Source organism: Ahaetulla prasina, chromosome 17 (assembly GCF_028640845.1).
Source record: "Ahaetulla prasina isolate Xishuangbanna chromosome 17, ASM2864084v1, whole genome shotgun sequence".
Lineage (NCBI taxonomy): Eukaryota > Metazoa > Chordata > Lepidosauria > Squamata > Colubridae > Ahaetulla > Ahaetulla prasina.
The window spans coordinates 5,163,186-5,187,504 of record NC_080555.1 but is presented as its reverse complement, the minus strand read 5'-3'; the positions used below and the strand labels follow the sequence as shown (position 1 = coordinate 5,187,504).

Here is a 24,319-nt window from a genome sequence, read left to right as displayed (position 1 = left end):
CCTGCTCCTGGAGAAGTGAAATCCTAAACCCATGATGGCGAACCTATGGAAGTGGCACGCAGAGTCGTCTCTCCAGGCAGTGGTGGGATTCAAGTAATTTAAGTACCGGTTCTCTGCCCTAATGATTTCTTCCAACAACCAGTTTGCCAAACTGCTCGGAAAGTTAACAACCGGTTCTCCCGAAGTGGTGCGAAGGGGCTGAATCCCACCACTGTCTCCAGGCACATGAGCCGTTGTCTATCACTCTTCCGGGTTCTGGCATGCCAGCCAGCTGGTTTTTACGTGCGCGGGAGCGCACCTGGAGGAGCAGCCACCTAGTGCACATGCGCAAGCCGGGAAGATGTGCCAGAAACCGGAAGACCAGGTTGCCAATGTGCATGCACGCGCTGGAAACCGGAAGATCGTCTTCCCGGCAAGAGGACAAGCACTGGGCGCCTGCTTTTCCAGTTTCCACGCATGCACAGCGGGAGGCTGCTATTCCGGTTTCCTGCACCTGCCGAAAAGGTTCGCCAATGCTGTCCTAAGCCATTCTGTTCTTGTCTGCACGAGATGCTGAGTTTGTGCTCCGGCATGTGTCTGTTTTGTTTGTGGTGATAACGGGGCCTCCTGCAGCTACCGGGCTGTGCCCCCACGTTCTTGGCATCCTTCCCCCCCACTCTGGAATGGTAGGCGGGAAAGAAGCTCGGGAGAAGACGGGGCGAAGAGATGCTGCCTAGGGAACAGTGTTTTTTTTTAATTTGAATTTATATCCCGCCCTTCTCCGAAGACTCAGGGCGGCTTACACTATGTCAAGCAATAGTCTTCATCCATTTGTATATTATATACAAAGTCAACTTTTTATTGCCCCCAACAATCTGGGTCCCCATTTTACCTACCTTATAAAGGATGGAAGGCTGAGTCAACCTTGGGCCTGGTGGGGCTTGAACTTGCAGTAATTGCAAGCAGCTGTGTTAATAACAGACAGACTTAGTCTGCTGAGCCACCAGAGGCTCAGATAAGATAAGGTCAGATAAGAGGCAGCCGACCCCTCGGCTGTGTAATAGTTCAGGTTTCTACAACTGTAAAAGAGACGACGATGATATGATATCTGTCCCGTCGAGTTCAGACTCAGTCCATCAGAATAGAGCTGGAAGAGACCTCCGAGGTCTTCTAGTCTAACCCCCCCCCCGCCCGCTCGGGTGGGAAACCAAGGGTTGAAATGCTTCCGGTTCGGACCGGATCACTCGATCCGGTAACGATGGCGGTGGGTGGTTCGGAGAACCGGTAGCAAAAATCTTTGCCCCACTCCCACCGCCCCAGCTGAGCCGCACGATCATCAGAGGTTGTTGGGTTTTTTTCACTTTTAAAAGCATTTTTTCTTCGGCTGAAAAAATGCTTTTAAAAGTAAAAAAAAAAAAAAAAGCCTCTGATGATCGCGCGGCTCAGCTGGGATTGTCAAAACCCTTTAAAAGCATTTTTTTCTACAACCTCTTCGGCTGAGGGCAGGACAAGGAGCGACGGGTGGAAACTCGTCAAGGAGAGAAGCAACTTTAGAACTAAGGAGAAATTTCCTGACAGTGAGAACAATTAATCACTGGAACAACTTGCCTCCAGAAGTTGTAAATGCTCCAACACCGGAGGTTTTTAAGAAGAGATTGGATAACCATTTGTCTGAAGTGGTGTAGGGTTTCCTGCCTAAGCAAGGGGTTGGACTAGAAGACCTCCAAGGTCCCTCCCAACTCTGTTATTCCTATTCTATTCTATCCTATCCTATCCTATCCTATCCTATCCTATCCTATCCTATCCTATCCTATCCTATCCTATCCTATCCTATTCTATTCTATTCTAAAGCTGGATTCATTTTACAATCATGCTATTAACTAGCACTTAACAAACGTGGCAAGAAAGGTCCTAAAAACGAGGTAAAATATCACTTAAGGGAGGAATTCAGGAAGTCCACGAGGCTAAAGATCCTAGGGTTGGAGACCACTGTCTTATCTAACTGTTCCCTTGGCAACATCCTTGCATCCTTCTCCTAAGGTCTTTCCCGCATAGCATTACCAGAACCTTTCTGCACAATGGCTACTCTTTCTCAGCCCCTCCTCCTCCTGAGGAATCCCTCCTTGTAATTCTACAATTACGGGGGGGGGGTGCCCTCCACCTATGTGCCTGTGACAGCTGTGTGAACTTTTCCAGGTTTCTGGAATCGAGCGTCTTGGTAAATTGGCGTTGCTGCCAAGTAACCCGACATTCAGCTCTGAATGTTGGCTTGGTCTCTTCTTTGCATGTTCTTCACCGATTCTGGGTGCATACAACAACCCTTTTCTCTCTCGGCTGTCGAGTTCAGGAGCATAGTCACACAACAGGAATAAGGGGGGGGGGGGTTCAGTCCTTGGTCCCTCTCCGTCCCTCCCCAAGGAATTCTGGATCATGTAGTTCCAAGAAGAAACTGCAGCCGGGAGAAATTGGTCTCTCTACGCTTTTCGGTATTTGGAGGAAAACGGGCTCATTAAAAGCAGAAGAGAAGGAGGACCTCTTGGTAGCCAGGAACAAAAATAAGACAGCAAATCATAAAACTGTGTCCCGCATCAGAAGAAGCTCACCGTTGCTGGAGTCCTAGATTTTGGCTGTAACTACATTGCAGAGAGAGAGAGAAAGTGAGAGAGAGAAGGAAAGAGAGAGAGAGAGAGAGAAAGAAAGAGAGAGAGAATGAAAGAGAGAAAGAAAGAGACAGACAGAGAGAGAGGGAGGAAGAGAGAGAGAAAAGGAAGGAGAGAGAGAAGGAAAGAGAAAGAAAAAGAAAGAAGGAAAGAGAGAGAAGGAAAGGAAGAGAAAGAGGAAAAAAGCGAATGAGAAAGAAAGAAAAGAGGAGAAAGAAAGAACGAGAGAAAAGAGCAAGAGAAAAGTAAGAAAGAGCAAGAGAGAAAAGGAGAGAGAGAACAAGAGAAAGAGAGAAGAAAGAGACAGACAGAGAGAGAGGGAGGAAGAGAGAGAAAGGAAGGAGAGAGAAGGAAGAGAAAGAAAGAAAGAAGGAAAGAGAGAGAAGGAAAGGAAGAGAAAGAGGAAAAAGCGAATGAGAAAGAAAGAAAAGAGGAGAAAGAAAGAACGAGAGAAAAGAGCAAGAGAAAAAGTAAGAAAGAGCAAGAGAGAAAAAGGGAGAGAGAGAACAAAGAGAAAGAGAGAAAGAACAAGGGAAAGAACAAGAAAGAGTGAGAGACAGAAAAAGAAAGAACAAGAGAAAGAGAGTGAAAGAAAGAAAGAGTTAGAAAGAGTCAAAGAGAAAAAAGAAAGTGAGAGAACTAGAGAGAAAGAGAGTGAGAAAGCAAGCAAGCAAAAGAGAAGGAAAGCGAGAGAGAAAGAAAAAGAATAAGGGGGAGAGAAAGAGAACGAGAGAGAGAAAGAGAGAGAGAAAGAAAGAAAAGAGAGAGAGAGAGAGATGACAAGGCGTTGAATGCCCTTTTCATTCCTGTCTTCCATTCTTCACTTCACAAATGTGCCTGTTCTTATCTTGTGTATTTTAATCAACTAGGGTTGTGTTGGAAATTAAAGAAATTAAAACAACTCAACAGCTACTCTGTGTGGTATTTGGGTGTCTGGCCTCACTTCCTTGGCTCATTAAATCCAGCTCAAACCCTACCAATGGCATCTTAATCCCCTTGGCCTTCAAAACCTCCTTTTTAAAAATTTGATTTTTAAAAAAATTTTATTAGTTCTTCTCCCCTCCTTGCAAGAGCTAAACAGATCGATAGACTCCATTACGATTATTACATTATCCCCGCCATTATGATCCATTCCATTCTCATATTTTCTGGATCTGGGAGGGGTAGAAATATTTCCCGCCCCCCATTCTTACTTATGTGATGTCTTTCCTCTTCCTTCGGGCTTCTATCTTTGTTCAAGAATTAGAAACCAGAGATTTTTAGCAGGGGATTTCTTGCTTCTACTAAGAAATCTTTATTGTATTATGAATATTTTGATGTGATTTGCAGCTGTTCGTGAAGGTTACATCCTGCTCTGGATCTTAAAACCATCTTAAATTGATAAACATCAAAATTTAAAATTGTAATTAACCCTAATGTAATCCTTCCTCGTGTCCTTTCTTTCTTTCTTTCTTTCTTTCTTTCTTTCTTTCTTTCTTTCTTTCTTTCTTTCCTTCCTTCCTTCCTCTTTTCTTTTCTTTCATTTCTTTCATTCCACTTTCATTTATTTTCTTCCCTTCCTCTGCCCTTTTCTTTCTTTCTTTCCTTTTTTCCTTCCTTCCTTTTTCTCTTTCATTTCTCTTTCATTCCTCTTTTGTTTATTTTCTTTCCTTCCTCTGCCCTTTTCTTTCTTTCCTTTTTTCCTTCCTTCCTTCCTTTCTTTTTCCTCTTTCATTTCTCTTTTGTTTATTTTCCTTCTTTCCCCTCCCTCCCTTCCTTCCTTCCTTCCTCTTTTCTTTTTTCTCGTTCATTTCTTTCCTTCCACTTTCATTTACTTTCTTCCTCTCCCATCCTTTCTTCCTTCCTTTTTCTTTTTTCTCTTTCGTTTCTCTTTTGTTTATTTTCCTTCTGTCCCCTTCCTTCCTTCCTTCCTTCCTTCCTTCCTTCCCTAATACTCTCTAATCCACACTCTGTAAATATAATTGTATTTAGTATGATATAAATATTATTTAGTATTGTCTAAGTTTATACTATACGTATAAATATTTACTACAAGTAAATATAAGTATTTACTAAAATATGTTAAGATAGACGTGAGATATGGAAATAATATCTCACGTCTGTCTTAACATATATATATCGGGGTGAAATCCAGCATTTCTGGAGAACCGGTAGCGGAAATTTTGAGAAGTTCGGAGAATCGGCAAATGCTACCTCTGGCTGGCCCCAGAGTGGGGTGGGGAGGAATGGAGATTTTACAATATCCTTCCCCTGGAGTGGGGAGGGAATGGGGATTTTGCAATATCCTTCCCCTGCCACGCCCACCAAGCCACACCACACCCACCAAGCCACGGCCACAGAACCAGTAGTAAAAAAATTACTTCCGCTTACTACCTCCTTTGCACTACTTGGCTGCCCTATTCGGACTGCTAAGTTCTGAATCCGCCCTGTGAACTTTTTAATTTGCCCAAGCTTCACATCGATTAAAAATACATGTGGTAGATCAAAGGCCATTTTGCAGAGATAAAATGAATATCCAGTAAGCCACCAAATGGACTCTGGCTATTTAGACCTGTAATTCTCTTCCCTTGGGGATCTTGACTAAAATAATGCCACTCAAAAGATTGGCACGTTAACCACTCCTGCAGCTATAACCAGAGCAGCCAATTTTTAATAATAATAATAATAATACCATGTTTCCCCGAAAATAAGACCCTGTCTTATATTTTTTTGAACCCTGAAATTAGCTCTTGGCCTTATTGCCATGCGTTCAAAAGCCCGATTCGGGCTTATTATCAGGGGATGTCTTATTTTGGGGAAATAATAATAATAATAATAATAATAATAATAATAATAATAATAATAATAATAATAATAATAATAATAATAATAATAATAATAATAATACAGTAATTGGTTGATACCTAGGACACTGGCAGCAAACCATTAATCAACCATTAGCACCAGTCAATCGTATTTGTGACACATTTTTAACTCTTCAGTTGACTGAGTTTCATATTTAATGAATAAAGTAAATAATAATAATGATAATAGTCATTCAGTTGACTGAGTTTCAGGTTTAATGAATAAAAGAAATAATAAAACGATGAGGAGGAGGAGAAAGAGAAGAAGAAGAAGAAGAGGAGGAGGAGGAGGAGGAAGAGGAGGGGGAGGAAGATAAAGAAGGAGGAGAAGGAGAAGTGGAGGAAGATAAAGAAGGAGAAGGAGAAGGAGAAGAGGAGGAAGATAAAGAAGGAGAAGGAGAAGGAGAAGGAGAAAGAGAAGAAGAAGATTCAGTAGCTGGGAAAGGCAGCAGAATAGGAAGATTAAGAGAAAAAAGAGAAGTTGCAAACCACAACAGAAAACAGAGAGGAAAAAAAAAACCAGAATTCCAGGTTCTGTGGATTTCTGTTGCCGTGGCACTTTCTGTGAGTTGGGCTATTGATTAGCTGCCCGCCCCCTCATCCTCTCCTACTCCACAGGGGTGGTGTTGAAAGAGCCGTTCAAAGTGCGGGGCATCCAGAGGTTAATAATCATTCTTTTTTATTACGGGTACAAACCAGCATTAGAAATAAGAGGCATTAAAAAAAATAACACACAGTAATCCACAGCGTACGACCGGAATTGGCCCCCAAATTTCTGTTCCTAAGCGAGATCGTCATTAAGTGAGTTTTGGCCCGTTTTACGACCTTTCTGGCTGGGGTTGTTAAGTCAGTAACACGACTGGGAAGTGAATCTGACTGCCGCGTCAGTGCTCAAGTGTTCAGATGGAAATCGCATGATCGGGTGAGGGGGTGCCACGAGAGTCTGTGGTAAAAGTTTTTCGTGGAAACCGTCCAGTTGAGAAACTGGAGGCGAGAGGTCCAGCCTGGCACATAGGACTACAAATCCCATGTCCTGAACAGGGCAGCCTCCCGCCCACGTAACAATGGGTAGCGTAGTCCCAAACCGGAGTACCAAAGACACGGCTGGAATATCAGCACAAAACAGGTTGGTTGTTGATATACAGCGGGGTGATATGCCCATTGTTGCTCTTTGTGGAGCGAGCACCACGCAGCGAAGCCAGGGGCTGAAATTGGGGTAGCAGCTTCAAAGTAAGGATATTACGTTGGGAAATAACCGCAAACTCCCTTCTCCTGTCTCCCCTCAGGTGATTTCTAAATGGAGAAAGACAAGAGTAAAACGAAACTCCCCTCTACCTCCGATGGGATCAAAACCCAGGTAAGGCATGGCGTTCCATATCTGGGCTGCCAGACTCCAATTAAGGGAATAACAGAGCTGGAAAGGGCCTTGGAGGTCTTCTAGTCTAACCCCCTGCTCAAGCAGAAGACCCTATAGGATTTCAGACCAATGGCTGTCCAGTCTCTTCTTTAAAAAACCTCCAGTGTTGGAGCACTCACCACTTCTGGTGGCGAGCTGTTCCACCGATGAATTGTTTTGTCAGGAAATCCCTCCTTAGTTCTAGGTTGCTTCTCTCCTTGATGAATTTCCATCCGTTGTTTCTTGTCCTGCTCTGAAGGTACTTTTTTTTTCAAGAGGCAACTGGACTTTCTGGTGTGTTTTTTTTCCTTTGAAAACGTTTCGCTTCTCATCCAAGACGCTTCTTCCGCTCTGATCGGAATCCTTCCATTTCCCGCCGTCCAGTCAGAGCGGGAAAAGCTTCTTGGATGACAAGCGAAACGCCTTCAAAGAAAGAAACCTACAAATCCAGTTGCCTCTTGAAAAAAGCACCTTTGGGTTTCCTTTCTAGCATTGTTAATGTTACCTACTTGGGTAATAAAATATCTGCAAGAAAAGCACCAAGCCCCAAAAATTCCATTTTCCTCTTCCCCCGCCCAGTCATCCTAATCTTCCCCTCCTCTCTTCCTCCTCTCTTCCTCCCTCTCTACCTCCTCCTCGTCTTCTTCTCTCTCCTCCTCTTTCTCTCTGCAAACCCCTTCCCCCTTCTAGCACTGATGACGTTCCCTAGTTGGGTCATGAAACATCTGCAAGAAAACCGCCAAGCTCAGAGAATATCAAGCACTCTACATTCTTCCTTCTCCTCCTTCCTTTTTTTCTCCTCCTCCTCCTCCTCGTCCTCTCTGCAAACCCCTTCCCCTTCTTGCACTGATGATGTTCCCTAGTTGGGTCATGAAACGTCTGCAAGAAAACAACCAAGTTCAGAGAATATCAAATACTCTACATTCCTCCTCCTTCTTCTTCCCCTTTTCATCCTCTTCCTCCTCCTCCTCTTCCTCTTCCTCCTCCTCTCTGCAAACCCCTTCTCCCTTCTAGCACTGATGATGTTCCCTAGTTGGGTCATGAAACATCTGCAAGAAAACAACCAAGCTCAGAGAGCCCCAAAGAAACCCTCGGTCCAATCCTGAGCTGCCAAAATATTCTCTTTTATGTCCAATCAAACGCGCTAAGGATGTAACTCTGAGCTCTCGTCACTCTCGTAGGAGGAAGCCGATCGCCTGGTTGAGGAAGAGACGACCATGAGGAAGGAAGTTGAGATTTTCCTTCAGGAAGAATTAGATAAACTCTTGGCCGAAAAAGAACCCAAGGAACGCCCGAGGAAAACAAGCCAGGAATCCCAGCTTAGTGAGAAACACCGGGCTCAACCCAAGAAGTCCAAAGTTGGTGTGGAGTCACCGACTAGGTTTGAGAAAGCCGGAGTGGATGAAGACCTCCTGACCTTGCTGGATGAACCATGGGACATCCCCAGGGAGCCATCCAGGGGTGATCTGGAAGATCCCTGGGACAAATTATCCTTGTTGGATGAATCGATGCTGGATCTCAAGTCGCTGGGGAAACAGAAAGCTTCTTCGATTCAAGAAGAAGTAGAGAAGTCCTCCCTGGAGGAAGAGGAGGAGGAAGGAGAGCGCCAGCCGTTGGCGAAGAAGGAAGACCGACTGGTCGAGATGTCCACCAAGGGGGGACAGCATCTCATGAAGCCCGTCTTCCTAGATTACCTTGAGGACGAGGATCGGGTGAAGGAAGGATCCAAGCATAGTTTATGGTGAGAAGACGGGGGGGGGGGGGGGGCGGCAAAATACAGGCAGACATTCCACAATTCATTTAGTCATCGTCATCGTCGTTTAATGACCCCATCGTCCCTTGCGGGGTGGAGTCTGGGCAACCAAATGAAGCTAGCGGAGTGTTTACTGGCCGGATGCCTTTCTTGTTGCCGATGAGGAGTTTTGTTCAGCAGATAAATTACAACAGCACTGAAAAAAAAGTGACTTACGTCCGTTTTTTTACACCTACCACCGTCGTTGCGGCATCCGCAGGGTCACCTGATCGAAATTCAGACGTTTGGCAACTGACCCGTATTTATGGCGGTCGCAGTGTCCACCCCGGGGGGGGGGTTGCGTGATCCCCTTTTGCGACCTTCTGGCAAGCGACGTCGATGGGGGAGCCAGATTCACTTAACAGCGGCGGTTTAACTTAACAACTGCACTGATTCACTGAACAGCTGTGGCCAGGGAGGTCGTAAAATGGGGCGAAACTCTCTTAACAACCATTGCAACTTTGGCTGATGTTTTTACCCTTTCTGATTGCAATTCCAAGCAATTCTGCTTTTTTTAAATCCCCCCTTTTCTCTCTCTCTCTCTTTCTCTCTCTCTCTCTGCTGTTTTTCCAGGTCCATGCGAAGCAGCATTGGAACAATTTTTGAGCAGAAACTTCAGGTAAAAGAGGGAAAGGAAGAAAGTGTGAGAGGGAGGAAAAGAAAGAGTGATGGATGGATGGATGGAAGGAAGGAAAAAAAAGAGAGATGGGAGGAAAAGAAGGATGAAAAGAAGGAAAAATAAGGGGAATAAAAAGAGGAAGGGAGGGAGGGAAGGAAGGAAAAATAGGATGGGATGGAGAGGGAGGGAGAGGAAATGAGGAAAAGAGAAAGGGAGGGGGGGGGAAGGGAAGGAAACAAAGGAAAGGAAAGGAAGATAGAGGAAAGGAAAGGAGGGGAGGGGAGGAGAGGAAAGGAAAGGAAAGAAGGAAAGGAGGGGAGGGGAGGAGAGGAGAGGAGAGAGGAGAGGGGAGGGGAGGGAAGGGAAGGAAAGAAGGGAAAAGGGAAAAGGGAAAGGAACCCAACAGCCACAGATCCTCGCAAATATCTTTTATTTTTCATCAGCATTTGCAGAACCTGAAGGGTTCCATCCAGAAGAGAAACATAACCTCGCTACCTTTTGGTTATTTCAGCAAGTAAGAGCCTTCTCCTTTCCACTCCACAGCCTGGAAAAGCATTTTGCAATCTTTTTTTTTTGGTGGGGGGTGTGTGTGTGTCAAGTGACAATATTCCTTAAAAAAAAACCCCAAACCACCCCCCCCCGCCCTGCACTGACTTAATATTCCGCCTGATAAGATCTGCTCGAGGGCGCTTCTTCTACCTGGGCATCGGAGTATAACCGATGCGCTTGGCACCTGAGCCCAAATAAATACTTTATAACTCTGGGAGAAAAATCCAATTTTCAGGGAAGTTTGTGCGGTTCTGCTAGCTGGTTCCTTTTTTTGCCTTCTTTTTAAGGGTTTGTTCCCGGTTGCTAAAAACCAAACCAGCAATCGGGGTTTGATAGGGCAAGCCAGGATCCCTAAACCAAGATGGTCCCCTACTTTTACAGACTACCATGTTAGGGGTTAAGGCATCTGGAGTCACAAACTATACATTCACTATATTCCTTGGAAGCTGAAGGGGTGGGCTTCTTTTCCCAGGCCTAACTTGCAGGGTTGTCGTAAGGAGAAGGAAGAGAGGGAGTGCCGCCGGTATTCCTCGACTTACGACTGTTCGTTTAGCGACCGTTCAGACACAGGGAAACGAGATGTGGGGCCATTTTTCACACTTACGACCGTTGTTGCGTCCCCATGGTCACGTGATCAAAATTCAGACGCTTGGCGACCGACTTGTATTTACGATGGTCGCGGCGTCCCTGGCGGTCACGTGCGATCCCCGTTTTGCGACCAAGGCAATGGGGGAAGACGGATTCGCTTAACGGCCGGGTGTGACTAACTTAAGAACTGCAGGGATTTGCTTAACGACGGCAGCAAGGAAGGTGGTAAAACGGGCCGCTTCGTAACTCTCTCGCTTAGCTTAGAATAAAGTTTGGGCTCCGTTGCGGTCGTAAGTCGAGGACAACCTGTATTGCGTGAGGTAATTTAGCAACTTCTCTCCCGCCGTTGCTCTGCAGGAGGAAAAAGCTCCAAAGAGGGAACCTTGAATTTATTATATAAACAGGGCTTGGGTTTTAAACCTGGCAAGGATTTTCTTTTCTTTCCCGGTTCTTGCTTATCCGGCCTTGATGTCCTTGAATCGCTGCCCACCCAACGTCCCGGTTCCAAGCAAGGAGAGATGGACAGCTGCCAATTTCTCCTGTGAGCGGGAAAGTCAAGGCAGGATGTCAAATGGACCAGCAAAATCCTTACACGTTAATTGACTTGGTTGAGTTTCTCTTTCTCTTTCTTTCTGTCTTTCTTTCTGTCTTTCTTTCTCTCTCTCTCTTTCTCTCTCTCTCTTTCTTTCTCTCTCTTTCTCTCTCTGACTTTCTTTCTCTCCCTTTCTCTCCCATTCTCTCACACACTCTCTCTCTCTCACTCTCTCTCTCTCTTTCTCTCTCTGACTTTCTTTCTCTGTCTTTCTTTCTCTTTCTCTCGCTCCCTTTCTCTCTCTTTCTCTCTCTTTCTCTTTCTCTCTCTCTTTCTCTCTCTTTATTTCTTTATTTCTCTCTCTCTCTCTTTCTCTCTCTCTCTCTCTTTCTCTCTCTCTCTCTCTCTCTCTTTCAAAGGTCCAAACGCCTCCCCAGCGGTGTGGATGCTGAAAAAGAAGAGGTAGGCCGAGGAATTCATTGACTGTATTGCTCAGTTTGTTTTCAACATGATGCATTTTTCCTCCTCCTCCTCCCCCTCTTCACTTTTTTCTCTTCTACACTTTTCTTCCCCTCCTCCACTTTCTTCTTCTTTTTGTTCTCCTGTTCCTCCGTTTTTTCTTCTTCTTTTTTTCTTCCTCATCTCATCCATCTTTTCCTTCTCTCCTTTTCCTCCCCCCTCCTGGTCCCCACTCTCTACTTATCCGCCATCCCTCCTTCCCCTTCTCCTTCTCCTTCTCCTGTCCTCCTCCTCCTCTTCTCTACTCATCCACCACCCCTTCTGCTTCTCCTGCTCCTCGTTCTCCTAGCCTTTCCTCCTCTCCCTCCTCCTCCACCACCCCTCCTTCCCCTTCTCCTTCTCCTTTTCCTCCTCCTCTTCCTCATCCACCATCTTTCCTTCCCCTTCTCCTTCTCCTCTCCCTAATCTTTTTCCAAGCCCATCTTCTCCCTCCTCATACACCATCCCTCTTTCTCCTTCTCCTTTTCCCTTCCCTTCCCTTTCATCCTTCTCTTCCTTTCCCTTTCATTCTCCTTCTCCTTCACTTTCTCTTTCTCTTTCTCTTTCTCTTTTTCTCTTTCTCTTTCTCCTTCTCCTTTCCCTTCCATCCTTCTCTTCCTTTCCCTTCCATTCTCCTCCTCCTCCTCCTCCTCCTCCTTCTCCTTTCCCTTCCATCCTTCCTTTCCTTTCCTTTCCTTTCCTTTCTTCTATTTTCCCTTCCCTTCCTTTCTTCTAATTTCCTTTCCTTTCCTTTCCATTATCATCCTCCTCCTCCTCCTCCTCTCCTGTGCACAACCGTTGCAAACTGAACCCCAGGGCAGGAACATTGGGTGACCAAACCAACCAAGCCCATCTGAGTTTGCAATGGGTGGGGGGCGGAAACAGCGCAGCCCCCCTGGATGCTTGGCTTAGAGACCCACCACGGCTGTGGGCAGTGTATGCTCCCAGACGGCCAGGTGGGAGGAGAGCAGATATCAAAGGGGGTTACATCATCCCTTCTAACTGTCCCATATTCCATTGCAGCAACCTTCCGAGGAGTCAGAGCCACGGCATTGGATACCACGGTACGTGGGACTGGCTTGGCCACGGGACGTGCTGAAAAAGTGCCCTGTGCAAATTTCATACTTCTTTGGGAATATATTTATGGCCGGGGGGGGGTGTTATCTGATGGGGAGGGGTTCAGACGCCTTCCCCAAATTACAGGCAGTCTCGACTTACAACAGTCCGTTTAGTGTCCTTTTCCCAATGACAAAGGCACTGAAAAAAAGGGGACTTATGACCGTTTTTCGCACTTACAACCGTGGCAGCATCCCCACACGGTCAAAATCCAGACGCTTGGTCACTGACTCAGGTTTATGACGGCCGCAGTGTCCCGGCAGGGACCTTCCGGCGAGCGAAGTCAACAAGGAAACTCAATTCACTTAGCGTTCGCTGGCCTGACATAACAACGGCAGCGATTCGCTTAACGGCGGTGGCCAGAAAGGTGGTAAAATGGGGCAAAACTCACTTAGCAACGGTCTTGTTTAGGAATAGAAATATTGGGCTCAATTGCGGTCGCAGGTCGAGGACCGCCTGTGTACTTTAACTCCGTGCTGAAACGAAGTCTTCAATTCTTTTTCGTTTTCTCTTCAAGGTTTCTGAAAAAATCCAAACCGAAGAGGATTGCCAGCTTCCGCAGAGTAAATATTTGTGAATATTTTTTATTCTTTTGGTTTAGTTTTTTTTTTCAGGGGGGGGTTCTTGAAACTTCCTGGACAAAGGAATTATATTTGTCAATCTCTATGTTCCTATTCAACCGTTCACATTATTTCCCCCAATCTATATATATATATAAGCGAAAACCACTCATGCATTAATCACGAAATCTCCAGAACCGGAAAGCCTACAAACCTGAAATTTGCCACTTGGTTTCTAGGTGCTCACTAAGGAAGGATTTTTCGAAATGACCATCAGAGCATTAGTATTTCCTATATTATGATTAACACGCTCTGATGCTAAGGAGTTCTACTCCCCCTCCCCACCTCAAAAGAAATCTGTTCCAAATGCAAAACACAAGCAGAGGAGAGGAGTTTCACTTTCAGTTTTACTTTCACAGCAGCAAGCAGCTTTACTACAGAACAGTTGAGCTAAGCCACGCCCAGACTCCTTCCTGTCTCCTCCTTGCTCACACAGCAAATACTGTTTGAGTTTCCAAACACCCCTCAACTCTCTCACACACTGACAGGATGCTAGCCAGATAAATATTAATGGATGCTGCGGGCTGGGACATTCTGCCCCCCCTCCCACTCTGTTCCAACTGCCAGTTGCATTATATTAACACACTCTGATGCTACAGAGTTACACATTCTAAGTTTCAGGCTGCAAGTCTCAATTTCTGAAGCCTGAGCACATAGTTTCGTAGGCGAAGCACGGGTGTCCAGCTAGTCTCATCCTAAACGTGAGTTTCGCAAAGGAGGGGTTTTGTACAGGACTGAGGTGTTCTCAAGGGCTCTTCTACCCCGGCCGGATGTGATGGGTATTGTAGTCCAGGAGAACATCGGATTGGAGGAAAGCTGACTTGGAATAAGTGAGTTTCCTAGCATGAGGGAAAACAAAGAGGCTGAGTTTGTGGTGGTTTGTTTTTCTGATCTGTTCTTCTTTGACGTACGTTGTCTGTGTGTGTTTGTATTTTGTAGAAATCCTTGAAGAAATCACAGCTGGGAGGAGACCAGGTGACAGAGTATGTCCTGCATCACCCTTTTCCCTCAGCTTTGAAAAAGCAAAAATAAAACTTAAGAAAAGTTTATTTTTAAAGAAAGTCAGGAATTTACCAACAGGGCCTGGAATGTTACAGGCAAAATGAAAACGGGTGATTTTCCCAGCCAGCATGCTCTAAGATGGGTGGACTTCAACTCCCAGAATCCCCCAGCCAGCACGCTACTTTAATCCAACTTTTATTTTCTTCCAAGGTTGTCTAAAATCTTCAGTGAAGATTTCTTCAAGAGCCAAGATGGGGTATGTGGGCTTTATTTGTGTGTTCGTTTTTTATTATTCCACTCCGTTTTGCTGACTAGCAAAACGAAAGCGATGTTCCATTTCGGACACAACCTTTTGTGTATCCTTAATTCATCTTAATTTCAGACACTGTAGATGGAATGGCAATCAAACCCCACAAATATCTCCATCTACCAGAATAAATCTACTGTCGTTACAGGTGGTTCTCCACTTACGACCCCAAAATTTCTGTTGCTAAGTGAAACACTTGTTAAGTGAATTTTGTCCCATTTTACGGTTGTTAAAGGAATCACGGCGGTGTTTAAATTGCTAAACAAATGTGGCTCCCTCACTGACGTGCCTTGTCAGAAGGCTGCAAAAGGGGATCGCGGTGACCTGCAACCGTCATAAATATGAGTCAATTGCCAAACAGCTGAGTTTGAATCCTGCAATGGTCGTTAAGTGTGAAAAATGGTCACAAGTAATTTTTTTCAGCGCCGTTGTAACTTTGAACATTCACTAAATGAACGGTGGTAAGTTCAACGACTGCCTGTATTCAATTATTCCTTTCTTAGGTTCGTGGGAAGCACAGAAAAGCTAACCAAGCCAATTACCAGTAGTTCTTGACGAATAGAATAGAATAGAATAGAATAGAATAGAATAGAATAGAATAGAATAGAATAGAATAGAATAGAATAGAATTTTATTGGCCAAGTATGATTGGACACACAAGGAATTTGTCTTGGTGCAGATGCTCTCAGTGTACATAAAAGAAAAGATACGTTCAGAATAGAATAGAATAGAATAGAATAGAATAGAATAGAATAGAATAGAATTTTATTGGCCAAGTGTGATTGGACACACAAGGAATTTGTCTTGGTGCAGATGCTCTCAGTGTACATAAAAGAAAAGATACGTTCAGAATAGAATAGAATAGAATAGAATAGAATAGAATAGAATAGAATAGAATAGAATAGAATAGAATAGAATTTTATTGGCCAAGTGTGATTGGACACACAAGGAATTTGTCTTGGTGCAGATGCTCTCAGTGTACATAAAAGAAAAGATACGTTCATCAAGGTACAACATTTACAACACAATTGATGGTCAATATATCAATATAAATCATAAGGATTGCCAGCAACAAGTTATAGTCATACAGTCATAAGTGGAAAGAGATTGGTGATGGGAACTATGAGAAGATTAATAGTAGTGCAGATTCAGTAAATAGTTTGACAGTGTTGATGGAATTATTTGTTTAGCAGAGTGATGGCCTTCGGGAAAAAACTGTTCTTGTGTCTAGTTGTTCTGGTGTGCAGTGCTCTATAGCATCGTTTTGAGGGTAGGAGTTGAAACAGTTTATGTCCTGGATGTGAGGGGTCTGTAAATATTTTCACGGCCCTCTTCTTGATTCGTGCAGTATACAGGTCCTCAATGGAAGGCAGGTTGGTAGCAATTATTTTTTCTGCAGTTCTAATTATCCTCTGAAGTCTGTGTTTTTCTTGTTGGGTTGCAGAACCGAACCAGACAGTTATAGAGGTGCAAATGACAGACTCAATAATTCCTCTGTAGAACATGACCATTTCGTTCAGTAACCATTCAAATTTTTATCAGTGCTGAAAAAAAGTGACTTACAAATTGCTAGTCACACTGACAAACACTGAAGAGAAGGACCAGGAGAGACATGAAAACAAGTCTTCCAATATTGGAAGGGCTGCCACAGAGAGGAGGAAGGGGGTCAAGCTATTTTCCAAAGCACCTTTGAAGGCCAGACAAGGAACAATGGATGGAAACTGACCAAGGGGAGATTCAACCTGGAAATGAGAAATTTCCTGACACTGAGAACAATAACGGAACAGAATTTGTCTTCAGAAGTTGTGGGAGCTTCATCACTGGAGGCTTTCAAGAAGAGACCGGACTGCCATCTGTCAGAAATGGTATAGGGTCTCCTGGTTTGGCAGGGGGGTTGGACTAGATGACCTACAAGGTCCCTTCCAACTCGTTGTTGTTGTTGTTGTTGTTGTTGTTATTATATAACAACCAGATTGCTAACTGAACAACTGCCATGATTCACTTATGGCAAATGTGGCGTGGGAAGTCATAAAATAGAGCAAAATTCGCTTAGCAATGAATTATCTCATATAGCAGCAGAAATTTGGGGCTCAATTGTGGTCGTAAATTGAGGACTTGCCTGTTATTGGCACCTCAGATAATTCTCTCCAGATCTCCAAGCAGATCAGCTCCTAGCAGACCGCCATAAAAGTGAGGTCACCGATCCGGCACCCCCCCAAAATTTAGAAATGTGAAATTCCACCTTGTTAATCTAATCTAATCTAATCTAATCTAATCTAATCTAATCTAATCTAATCTAATCTAATCTAATCTAATCTAATCTGTTCCCTATTGCGGATGTAAATCGAGGATTATCCGTAATCAAAATATTTTGAACTTCCAGGCCTGCATTTTGCAGCCAGCCCCCCCCTCCCAATTATTTGCAATGTGCAAAACCGGTCAATGCAGGAATAGATAGTGGGGGGGGAAGAGGCTGGATGCCCCCCCCCAAAAAAAACGATGGGCCGAGGGAAGGTCCTTCTCCTCTGTTTTGTGTTTTTGCAGAGAGGCTCTGAAGATATTCCCGAAGAAGATCTTCCCCCAAGGTATTACACATGGTTAGACAACGGAGGGACCTTCACATCCGGGCCTTTGACCCAAGAAATTGGGGTGGGGGTGGGAGGGAAGGAGAAGAAACTGGCCGGCCAGGTTTGCTCTAACGGGCAGCTTCGACAAAATGAACAAGCCCTGTTTCATTGGAAAACGAAACGGTTCTGCTTAACAACTTAACTGACAGAACACTTAACCAGTGGAACGGCTTGCCACTAGAAGTCGTGGGTGCTCCATCACTGAAGGTTTTTAAGAAGAGATTGAACAAGCATTTCTCTGGAATGGGATAGGGTTTCCTGCCTGAGCAGCTAGGGGGTTGGGCTAGAAGACCTCTAGGGTCCCTTCCGACTCTCTGATTCTGCTTTTCTGTTAGCTGAGGGATCGCTTTAATTTTGTCCTCTGTTTTCCTCCTCTTCCTCATTCTACTAGTCCTGAGGATATTCCACAGCAAAATGAAGAGGTAAGGGAAGTGCCAACCCCTCTCCCCAATTGTGTGTGTGAGTGTGTGTTGGTCCAACATGTGATTCGGTTGTTTCAAACGTCGTTGTGGAGCTCCGAGCAGGATTGCGCAATGATTTGTCCAAAATTATCCTGCCTTCTTTGAGTTGCATCATTAATAATTGTACACCGATAGTCCTTGTATAGCGACCGTTGCCGGTGACGACGGGCATGATAAAGGGACTTTGCCACACAGCCTTTCATCACTGATGAACCTGGTCTGGTCTGTGATGCTGGAGTCAGATTGCAAGCATGGATGAGGTCTTCCCTTAGCAACCGCTTCACTTAATGACCGAATGACCAGTCCCTGTTACGGTTACTAAGCGAGGACTACCTTAGTCTCACCACTGAGCTTTTCTTTTACAATTGCAGTTCCTTTTTCCAAACTTTGAAGCCTTCCCCCCAGTGCTCTGTATATATAATATACAAAATATTCAATTTTTTCCCTCTTTCTTAATGCTTTTTCTATGTCTTTTCTTTTTGCCTCGTTTTTCCCAGGAGTTGAAACAAATTCAGGAAGTGACTAAGAAACAGGAGGGTGAGTCATTTTGGTTCCTCCCCAAGAAATGGAAAGATCTGTGAATTTCAAATATTCCTGAAATTATTGCTTGGGCATTACAAGTACCGTATTTTTCAGACTATAAGACACACCCAAATTTAAAAGAAGAAAACAACAACTAAATGTTTTTGGCCTCCACGCATCCCATTTTCAGCCCTTTTTTCGACATGTTTTCTGGAATTTTTTTTTTTTGCCCTTTTCAAGGCTTTTTTCAGCCCTTTTTGGGGGCCTTTTTTGGCCCTTATTTTGGCTTTTTTCAGCACATTTTTAGGGCTTTTTGGCGCATTTTTGAGACTTTTTCGGCACATTTTGGGGCTTTTTCAGCATTTTCAGCCCTTTTGAGGCTCTTTTGGCCGTTTTTCAGCACATTTTAGGGCTTTTTCAGCATTTTCAGCCCTTTTTGAGGGGCTCTTTTTGGCCGTTTTTTCGGCTTTTTTCAGGCCATTTTGGGGGCTTTTTTTCAGGCCATTTTGGGGGTTTTTTTCAGCATTTTCAGCCCTTTTGAGGGCTCTTTTGGCCGTTTTTCAGCATTTTCAGCCCTTTTGAGGGCTCTTTTGGCCGTTTTTCAGCACATTTTGGGGCTTTTTCAGCCCATTTTGGGGCTTTTTCAGCCCATTTTGGGGGTTTTTTTCAGCATTTTCAGCCCTTTTTGAGGGGCTCTTTTTGGCCGTTTTTTTCAGCACATTTTTGGAGCTTTTTTGGCACATTTTTGAAGCTTTTGGGCACATTTTCAAAGCTTTGTTTGGCCCATTTTTGAGGCTTTTTTGGCCTCAGTTTTTGTTTTTTTCAGAAAGAACGGGCCAAAAAAGCCTCGAAAATGGGCCAAAAAAAGGCCTGAAAAAGGCCCGAAAATGGGACGTTGCAGAGGCCAAAAAACACCAGTCGGTGGGGGGGCTTCGGCAATATTCGGTCTATAAGACACACAGACATTTTCACCCCCTTTGGGGGAGACAAAAAAAGTGTGTCTTATAGTCCAAAAAATACGGTAGTCCTTGACTTACAACAGTTCATTGAGTGACCATTCGAATTTACAACGGCACTGAAAAAAAGTGACTTTCGACCGTTTTTTCACTCTCGTGACCATTATAGTATCCTCATGGTCACATGATCAAAATTCAAACGCTTGGCCACGGACTCATATTTATGACGGCGGCCATGTCCCCGGGTCACATGATCCCCTTTTGCGACCTTCTGACAAATCAATAGGGGAGGCCAGCTTCACTTAACAACCGGATTGCTAACCGAACAACTGCCGTCATTCACTTATGGCAAATCTGGCGAGAGAAGTCATAAAATGGAGCAAAATTCGCTTATCAATGAATTATCTCATATAGCGGCAGAAATGTGGGGCTCAATTGTGGTCATAAGTCGAGGACTTGCCTGTTATTGGCTCCTCAGATAATTCTCTCCAGATCTCCAAGCAGATCTGCTCCTTGCAGACCGCCGTAAAAGTGAGGTCACCGATCCGGCACCCTCCAAAATTTAGAAATGTGAAATTCCACCTTGTTCCTTAGCTTTCAGCCACCGGATCTCCGTTCTCCCTGCCTTCTGCACCCGCCTGCCAACGGCATGTCATTTGGGAGCCGCGTAATACAAGCCGACAATCGCCCGGCGGAGCGAGACGGTCGATTGCAAATTGGCTTACTCCTTGCACTCAAAATAATGCGCTGGAGACTGCCAGGCGCTGGTTCACCTGGAAGAGTTCACGTAAGCCTGTATTCCCGTAAACTTTCCCAGGTGAACCCAGAGCGTAGACAGGACCAAACCGGTCAATGATTCTTTATTGCAAGACTACATTAACAGAATTTTGCAAGCCTAAAAGTGCATCCTGCCAGAGGTGGATTTCATATAATTATACCACCGGTTCGCCGCACACCGACAATGTGAGTGTATGGGTGCATGCCTTCCACGCACGGGCTTCGTTTGAATGCCACCACTGCATCCTGCCCCCCACCTCCTTTACAGGGCAAGACACTAGGGAGGGTCCCTTCTCACCCCCCATCGCTCTTTCTTGCAATTGAGCCCTACATTTCTGTTGCTAAACGAGACAGTTCGTGAATTTTGCCTTATTTCTCGCCACCGTTCTTAAGGGAATCACTGCACTTGTTAAGTTGTTAAGCGAATCGGGCTTCCCCATAGACCAGTGTTGGCGCACCGAGTGCCGAAAGGGGAGGGCGTGCGCATGCAGGAACCGGAAGAACAGCTCCCTGGTGAGCATGCGCGCACCGGGAAACTGAGCTTCCGGTTTCCGGCGTGCCACTTGGTCTTCCGGTTTCTGGTGCACATGCGCACGTGAAGATCACCTGGCCGGCGCACATGCGTATCCCAGAACCCATGTGTGCCGCAGAACTGCTCTTCCAGTTTCTGGCGCTCCCGCGCGCGTGACCAGAACCTGAAGAGATGGCTCTGCATGTCACTTCCAGCATCCGTGCCATAGACTTTGCTTGTCCGAAGATTTCCCAATGGAACTGAAAATCCTTTGGCTTGTATACTGTGGTGGGATTCAAATAATTTAACAACCGGTTCTCTGCCCTAATGACCAGCTGGGTAGGCGTGGCTCGGTGGTCATGTGACAGTGTGGGCGTGGCCAACTCAACGTCACTCACGTCGATGGGCGCTTCGCCTTAGCCGTTAACAATGTAACAAGGGTTAACCAGAGAGGCAGTTTCTATAAGCAGGGCGATAAAAATTAGGCTAGAAACACCACCAGAATGTTTCCTTCCTGCCTTCCGTACAGGATTAGCCCTGTAAAGTGGGAAAAAACCAAAATGAGATTTCTTCCAACAACCGGTTCTCCGAATTGCTTAGAAAGTTAACAACCGGTTCTCCCGAATTGGTGCGAACCGGCTGAATCCCACCACAGCTTGTATTATAGCTTTTCTCCTCATTTTCCCTTTCTCCTCTCTAGACGTTCCTAGTAGTTTATTGTGGCCCATGGGAAAGCGGACCAGTCATAGGGAAATGGGCCACTCACGCGATTTTCCAGACTCCGTTTTTAAGGTGACTGTGTGAACGGGAAAAGGAAGGGCACCTGACTCAAAAGAAAAAAAAAAGCATTTTGGCAAATTGTGTAGCAGGTTTGAGAACAATATTCTTTAAAGGCAGCAAATACATACATATATATATATATATATATTTGTTTTCTGAGTTTTTCGCGGGTGTTTGTATGTAGGTCTTTGGTTACTCGGGTTTTCTCCCGCGTAAAATTGGAAGTGTCTTGGCGACGTTTCGACGAAGTCTCATTCGTCATCTTCAGGCTGGTGTTTACAGCTTCGTGCTTTTAGGAGCAATGTGTGATCGCAGCTGTTTCTTCCTTTTTGCTGATATATGTATATATATATATATGTATAAAATATATATAATCTCATTGGGGATTTCTCTCCAGCTGGAAGGATCTTGACTATTTTTTATTTATAATAGTTTAGGTTCTGATGGCTATCTATTTTAGTGTTTCTCAACCTTGCCAACTTTAAGATGCGTGGACTTCAACTCCCAGAATCCCCCCAGCCAGCATTTTTTAAGATGGGTGGACTTTAACTCCCAGAATTCTCCAGCTGGCATGCTTTAAGATGGATGGACTTCAACTCCCAGAATTCCCCAGCCAGTGTGTCTGGCTGGGGAATTCTGGGAGTTGAAGTCCAAACCCCAAGATTAAAAAATGCTGGTCTATTTTTACCTTATCTGCCTGGTGACTTTATTTGGCAGTTTTTCGAATGGCCTGGCTGTGTCTTGACTCGAATTGTTTTTATTTTCTTTTTGTGTTATTTTCTTTTATTTTCAATCTCCCCAAAAAATATAGGACATTGGATGTTTCGAAAAGATTAAATAGATGAGCCTAGAGAATCCATAATTAAGAGGAAAAGTGATGGATTTAATCAGATGGGGAAATGATGAATTTGGTTGTTTTAGGAAGAATTTTTGCAAATGCAAAATCAACCTTCGGTCTTTCATTTTCTTTATTTTCCAGGACAAAGCATACAAGCAGAAATTTGCAAAGCATGAACGGGAGTCTAAAGTGGCTGTGAGTTTTTGGTGTTGTCTTGATTTATACTTTCTGCATCTCTGCTTGGTGACGTTTCCTATCCCTGCGCTTGGTTGGTTCAATTGATTTGGTCCTCCGAACTATAGAGGTTGCTTTCTCTTTGGTTTCTCCCCCCCCCCGCCCCCCGATTTTATTTTACCAGTTGGGCAATTTGGTCTACAATATGAACACTTTCATTTTAAATTTTATGTTCATGTTTATTTTCAAAGGCAGTCATTCGTTTGGCAAATCACAAAACCAATGCAACCATTTATTGCTCCGTTCAAAATACATTTCCCGGGAAACATTAACCATCATCTTTTAACAACCCTATAATCCCTTGCGGGGTGGCGCCTGGGCGACTGAATGGAGCTAGCAGAGTGGCCAGATGCCCTTCCTGTCGCCAATGCGGAGTTGTGTTCGGCAGATGATATTCTCATTGTGGCCAGAGTGAGAAACATCTGCCTCTACCTAGGATCGAACTCACAGCCTCCGGATTGGGAGGTGAGAGCTCCACCTCCAACTTGAGCTCCACGCAAGTTCCTGGGAAACACTACAGTGCCCATCATCCACAGCCAAGCAGAATTGCAATTCTCCCACCTTCAGTTGCAAATTGAAAGTGGCCCGACCGGTCAACGATCTGAAATTGCAAAATTTGGAGTAAAGTAACCACCCCTCCCAATGGATATCCGCAGAGGAAGAGGGAGTCAAAAAAAAAAAAAGTCCAATTGTGGCTGCCATTTTGACTTTTTTGACTTTTTAAGACTTTCTCTTGCCATCTCTCAGGTGCCTTTGCCTCTGCAAGAACTGATAGAGGAAGAAGTTTTGGCGATCTTAAAGGCTACGCTGCTCGGTGAGTGAACTAAACGTACAAACCTACAAAGGCCAAAGACATAACTGAAAAGCAATTACTTTCAGGATAGTCCTCGACTTAACAACCGTTCATTTAGTGTCCGTCCAAAGTTACAATGGCACTGAAAAAAAGTGACTTTACACTAACCGGTCCTCGACTTATGACTGCCCCTCGACTTATGACTGTTGCAGCATCCCCACGATTGCGCGATCTAAATTTGCCCGCTTAGCAACCGGCATGTATTAATGACAGTAGGAGCATTTTTAGGGGTGGGGGAGGGGTGTCATGTGATCAGTATTTGCAACCCTTCCAGCCGGCTTCGGACAAGCAAGCCCTTGGGGGGAGGGGAGGTAGATTCGCGTAACGACCGTGCGATTCACTTAACGACGGCTGCGGTTTGCTAACCCGGGTTTGTAAATTCGTGCACGGTTTGCTTAACGTGTTCTTGCTTAGCAACAGAAATCCTGGTCGTAAGTCGGGGACTCTCTGACTCAAGGAGACGCCTTCCGAACTGCGACATAACCACAAGAGGGAGTTTAAAATTCCAAATATTGTTTTTAATAATAATAATAATAATAATAATAATAATAATAATAATAATAATTTAATTTTTATACCGCCCTTCTTCTCTCCTTTCCAACTCAACTCAGCTTATCAGAAAAAACTAGGGGTGAACCACCCCCTCACTGAGCAGATGGAGGAACAAGTTGACAAACTTCACCTGCAGCTACAAGGAAGGGGAGTCATCTGAGCCCCGAATCCAGACTCGGGAGGATCACCACCCACACTTCTCCATTTTTCTCGGGGAGGCCCCCCCCCCTGCTTGGTCTCAACTCTGTCACTCCCCCCAAAACTGGGAAGTAAAGAAGTAAATTTCGCTTTGGTTTGTTAAATTTCAGCCTCTTTTGTCAATGAAAGTCTCCCCATGTTATGCAAGTGTTTCTCAAGCTTGCCCGCTTAGAGATGGGTGGACTTCAACTCCCAGGATTCCCCAGTCAGCAGGCTTTAAGATGGATGGACTTCTCCGCCTCCTCCTCCTCCCCCCCCAAAATCCAACTCCCTTCCAGCACTGATGATGTTACCTAGTTGGGCCTTGAAACGTCTATAAGAAAAGAACCCAGCTCAGAGAACTCCAAGGACCCCACAGTCTTTTTCTTCTTCTTCTTCTTCCTCCTCCTCCTCCTCCTCCTCCCCTTCCCAAATCCAACTCCCTTCTAGCATTGATGATGTTACCTAGTTGGGTCTTGAAACGTCTATAAGAAAAGAACCCAGCTCAGAGAACATCAAGGACCCCACAG

The 24,319-nt window shown here is 44.8% G+C and overlaps 1 protein-coding gene across 1 annotated transcript; it reads left to right on the top strand.

Annotated features, from left to right (window-relative positions):
* Positions 1-437: 437 nt before the first annotated feature.
* On the top strand, positions 438-24,247 carry LOC131186657 (uncharacterized). The gene is made up of 17 exons (XM_058160477.1): positions 438-504; positions 6,769-6,839; positions 8,060-8,619; positions 9,244-9,289; positions 9,733-9,803; positions 11,378-11,420; positions 12,480-12,520; positions 13,090-13,135; positions 14,132-14,175; positions 14,405-14,450; positions 17,046-17,086; positions 17,520-17,550; positions 18,087-18,126; positions 21,056-21,147; positions 22,115-22,168; positions 22,955-23,021; positions 23,672-24,247. Exons 2-17 carry the CDS (start codon positions 6,780-6,782, stop codon positions 23,770-23,772), a joined length of 1,383 nt encoding a protein of 460 aa, XP_058016460.1. The 5' UTR covers positions 438-504; positions 6,769-6,779; the 3' UTR covers positions 23,773-24,247.
* Positions 24,248-24,319: the final 72 nt, after the last annotated feature.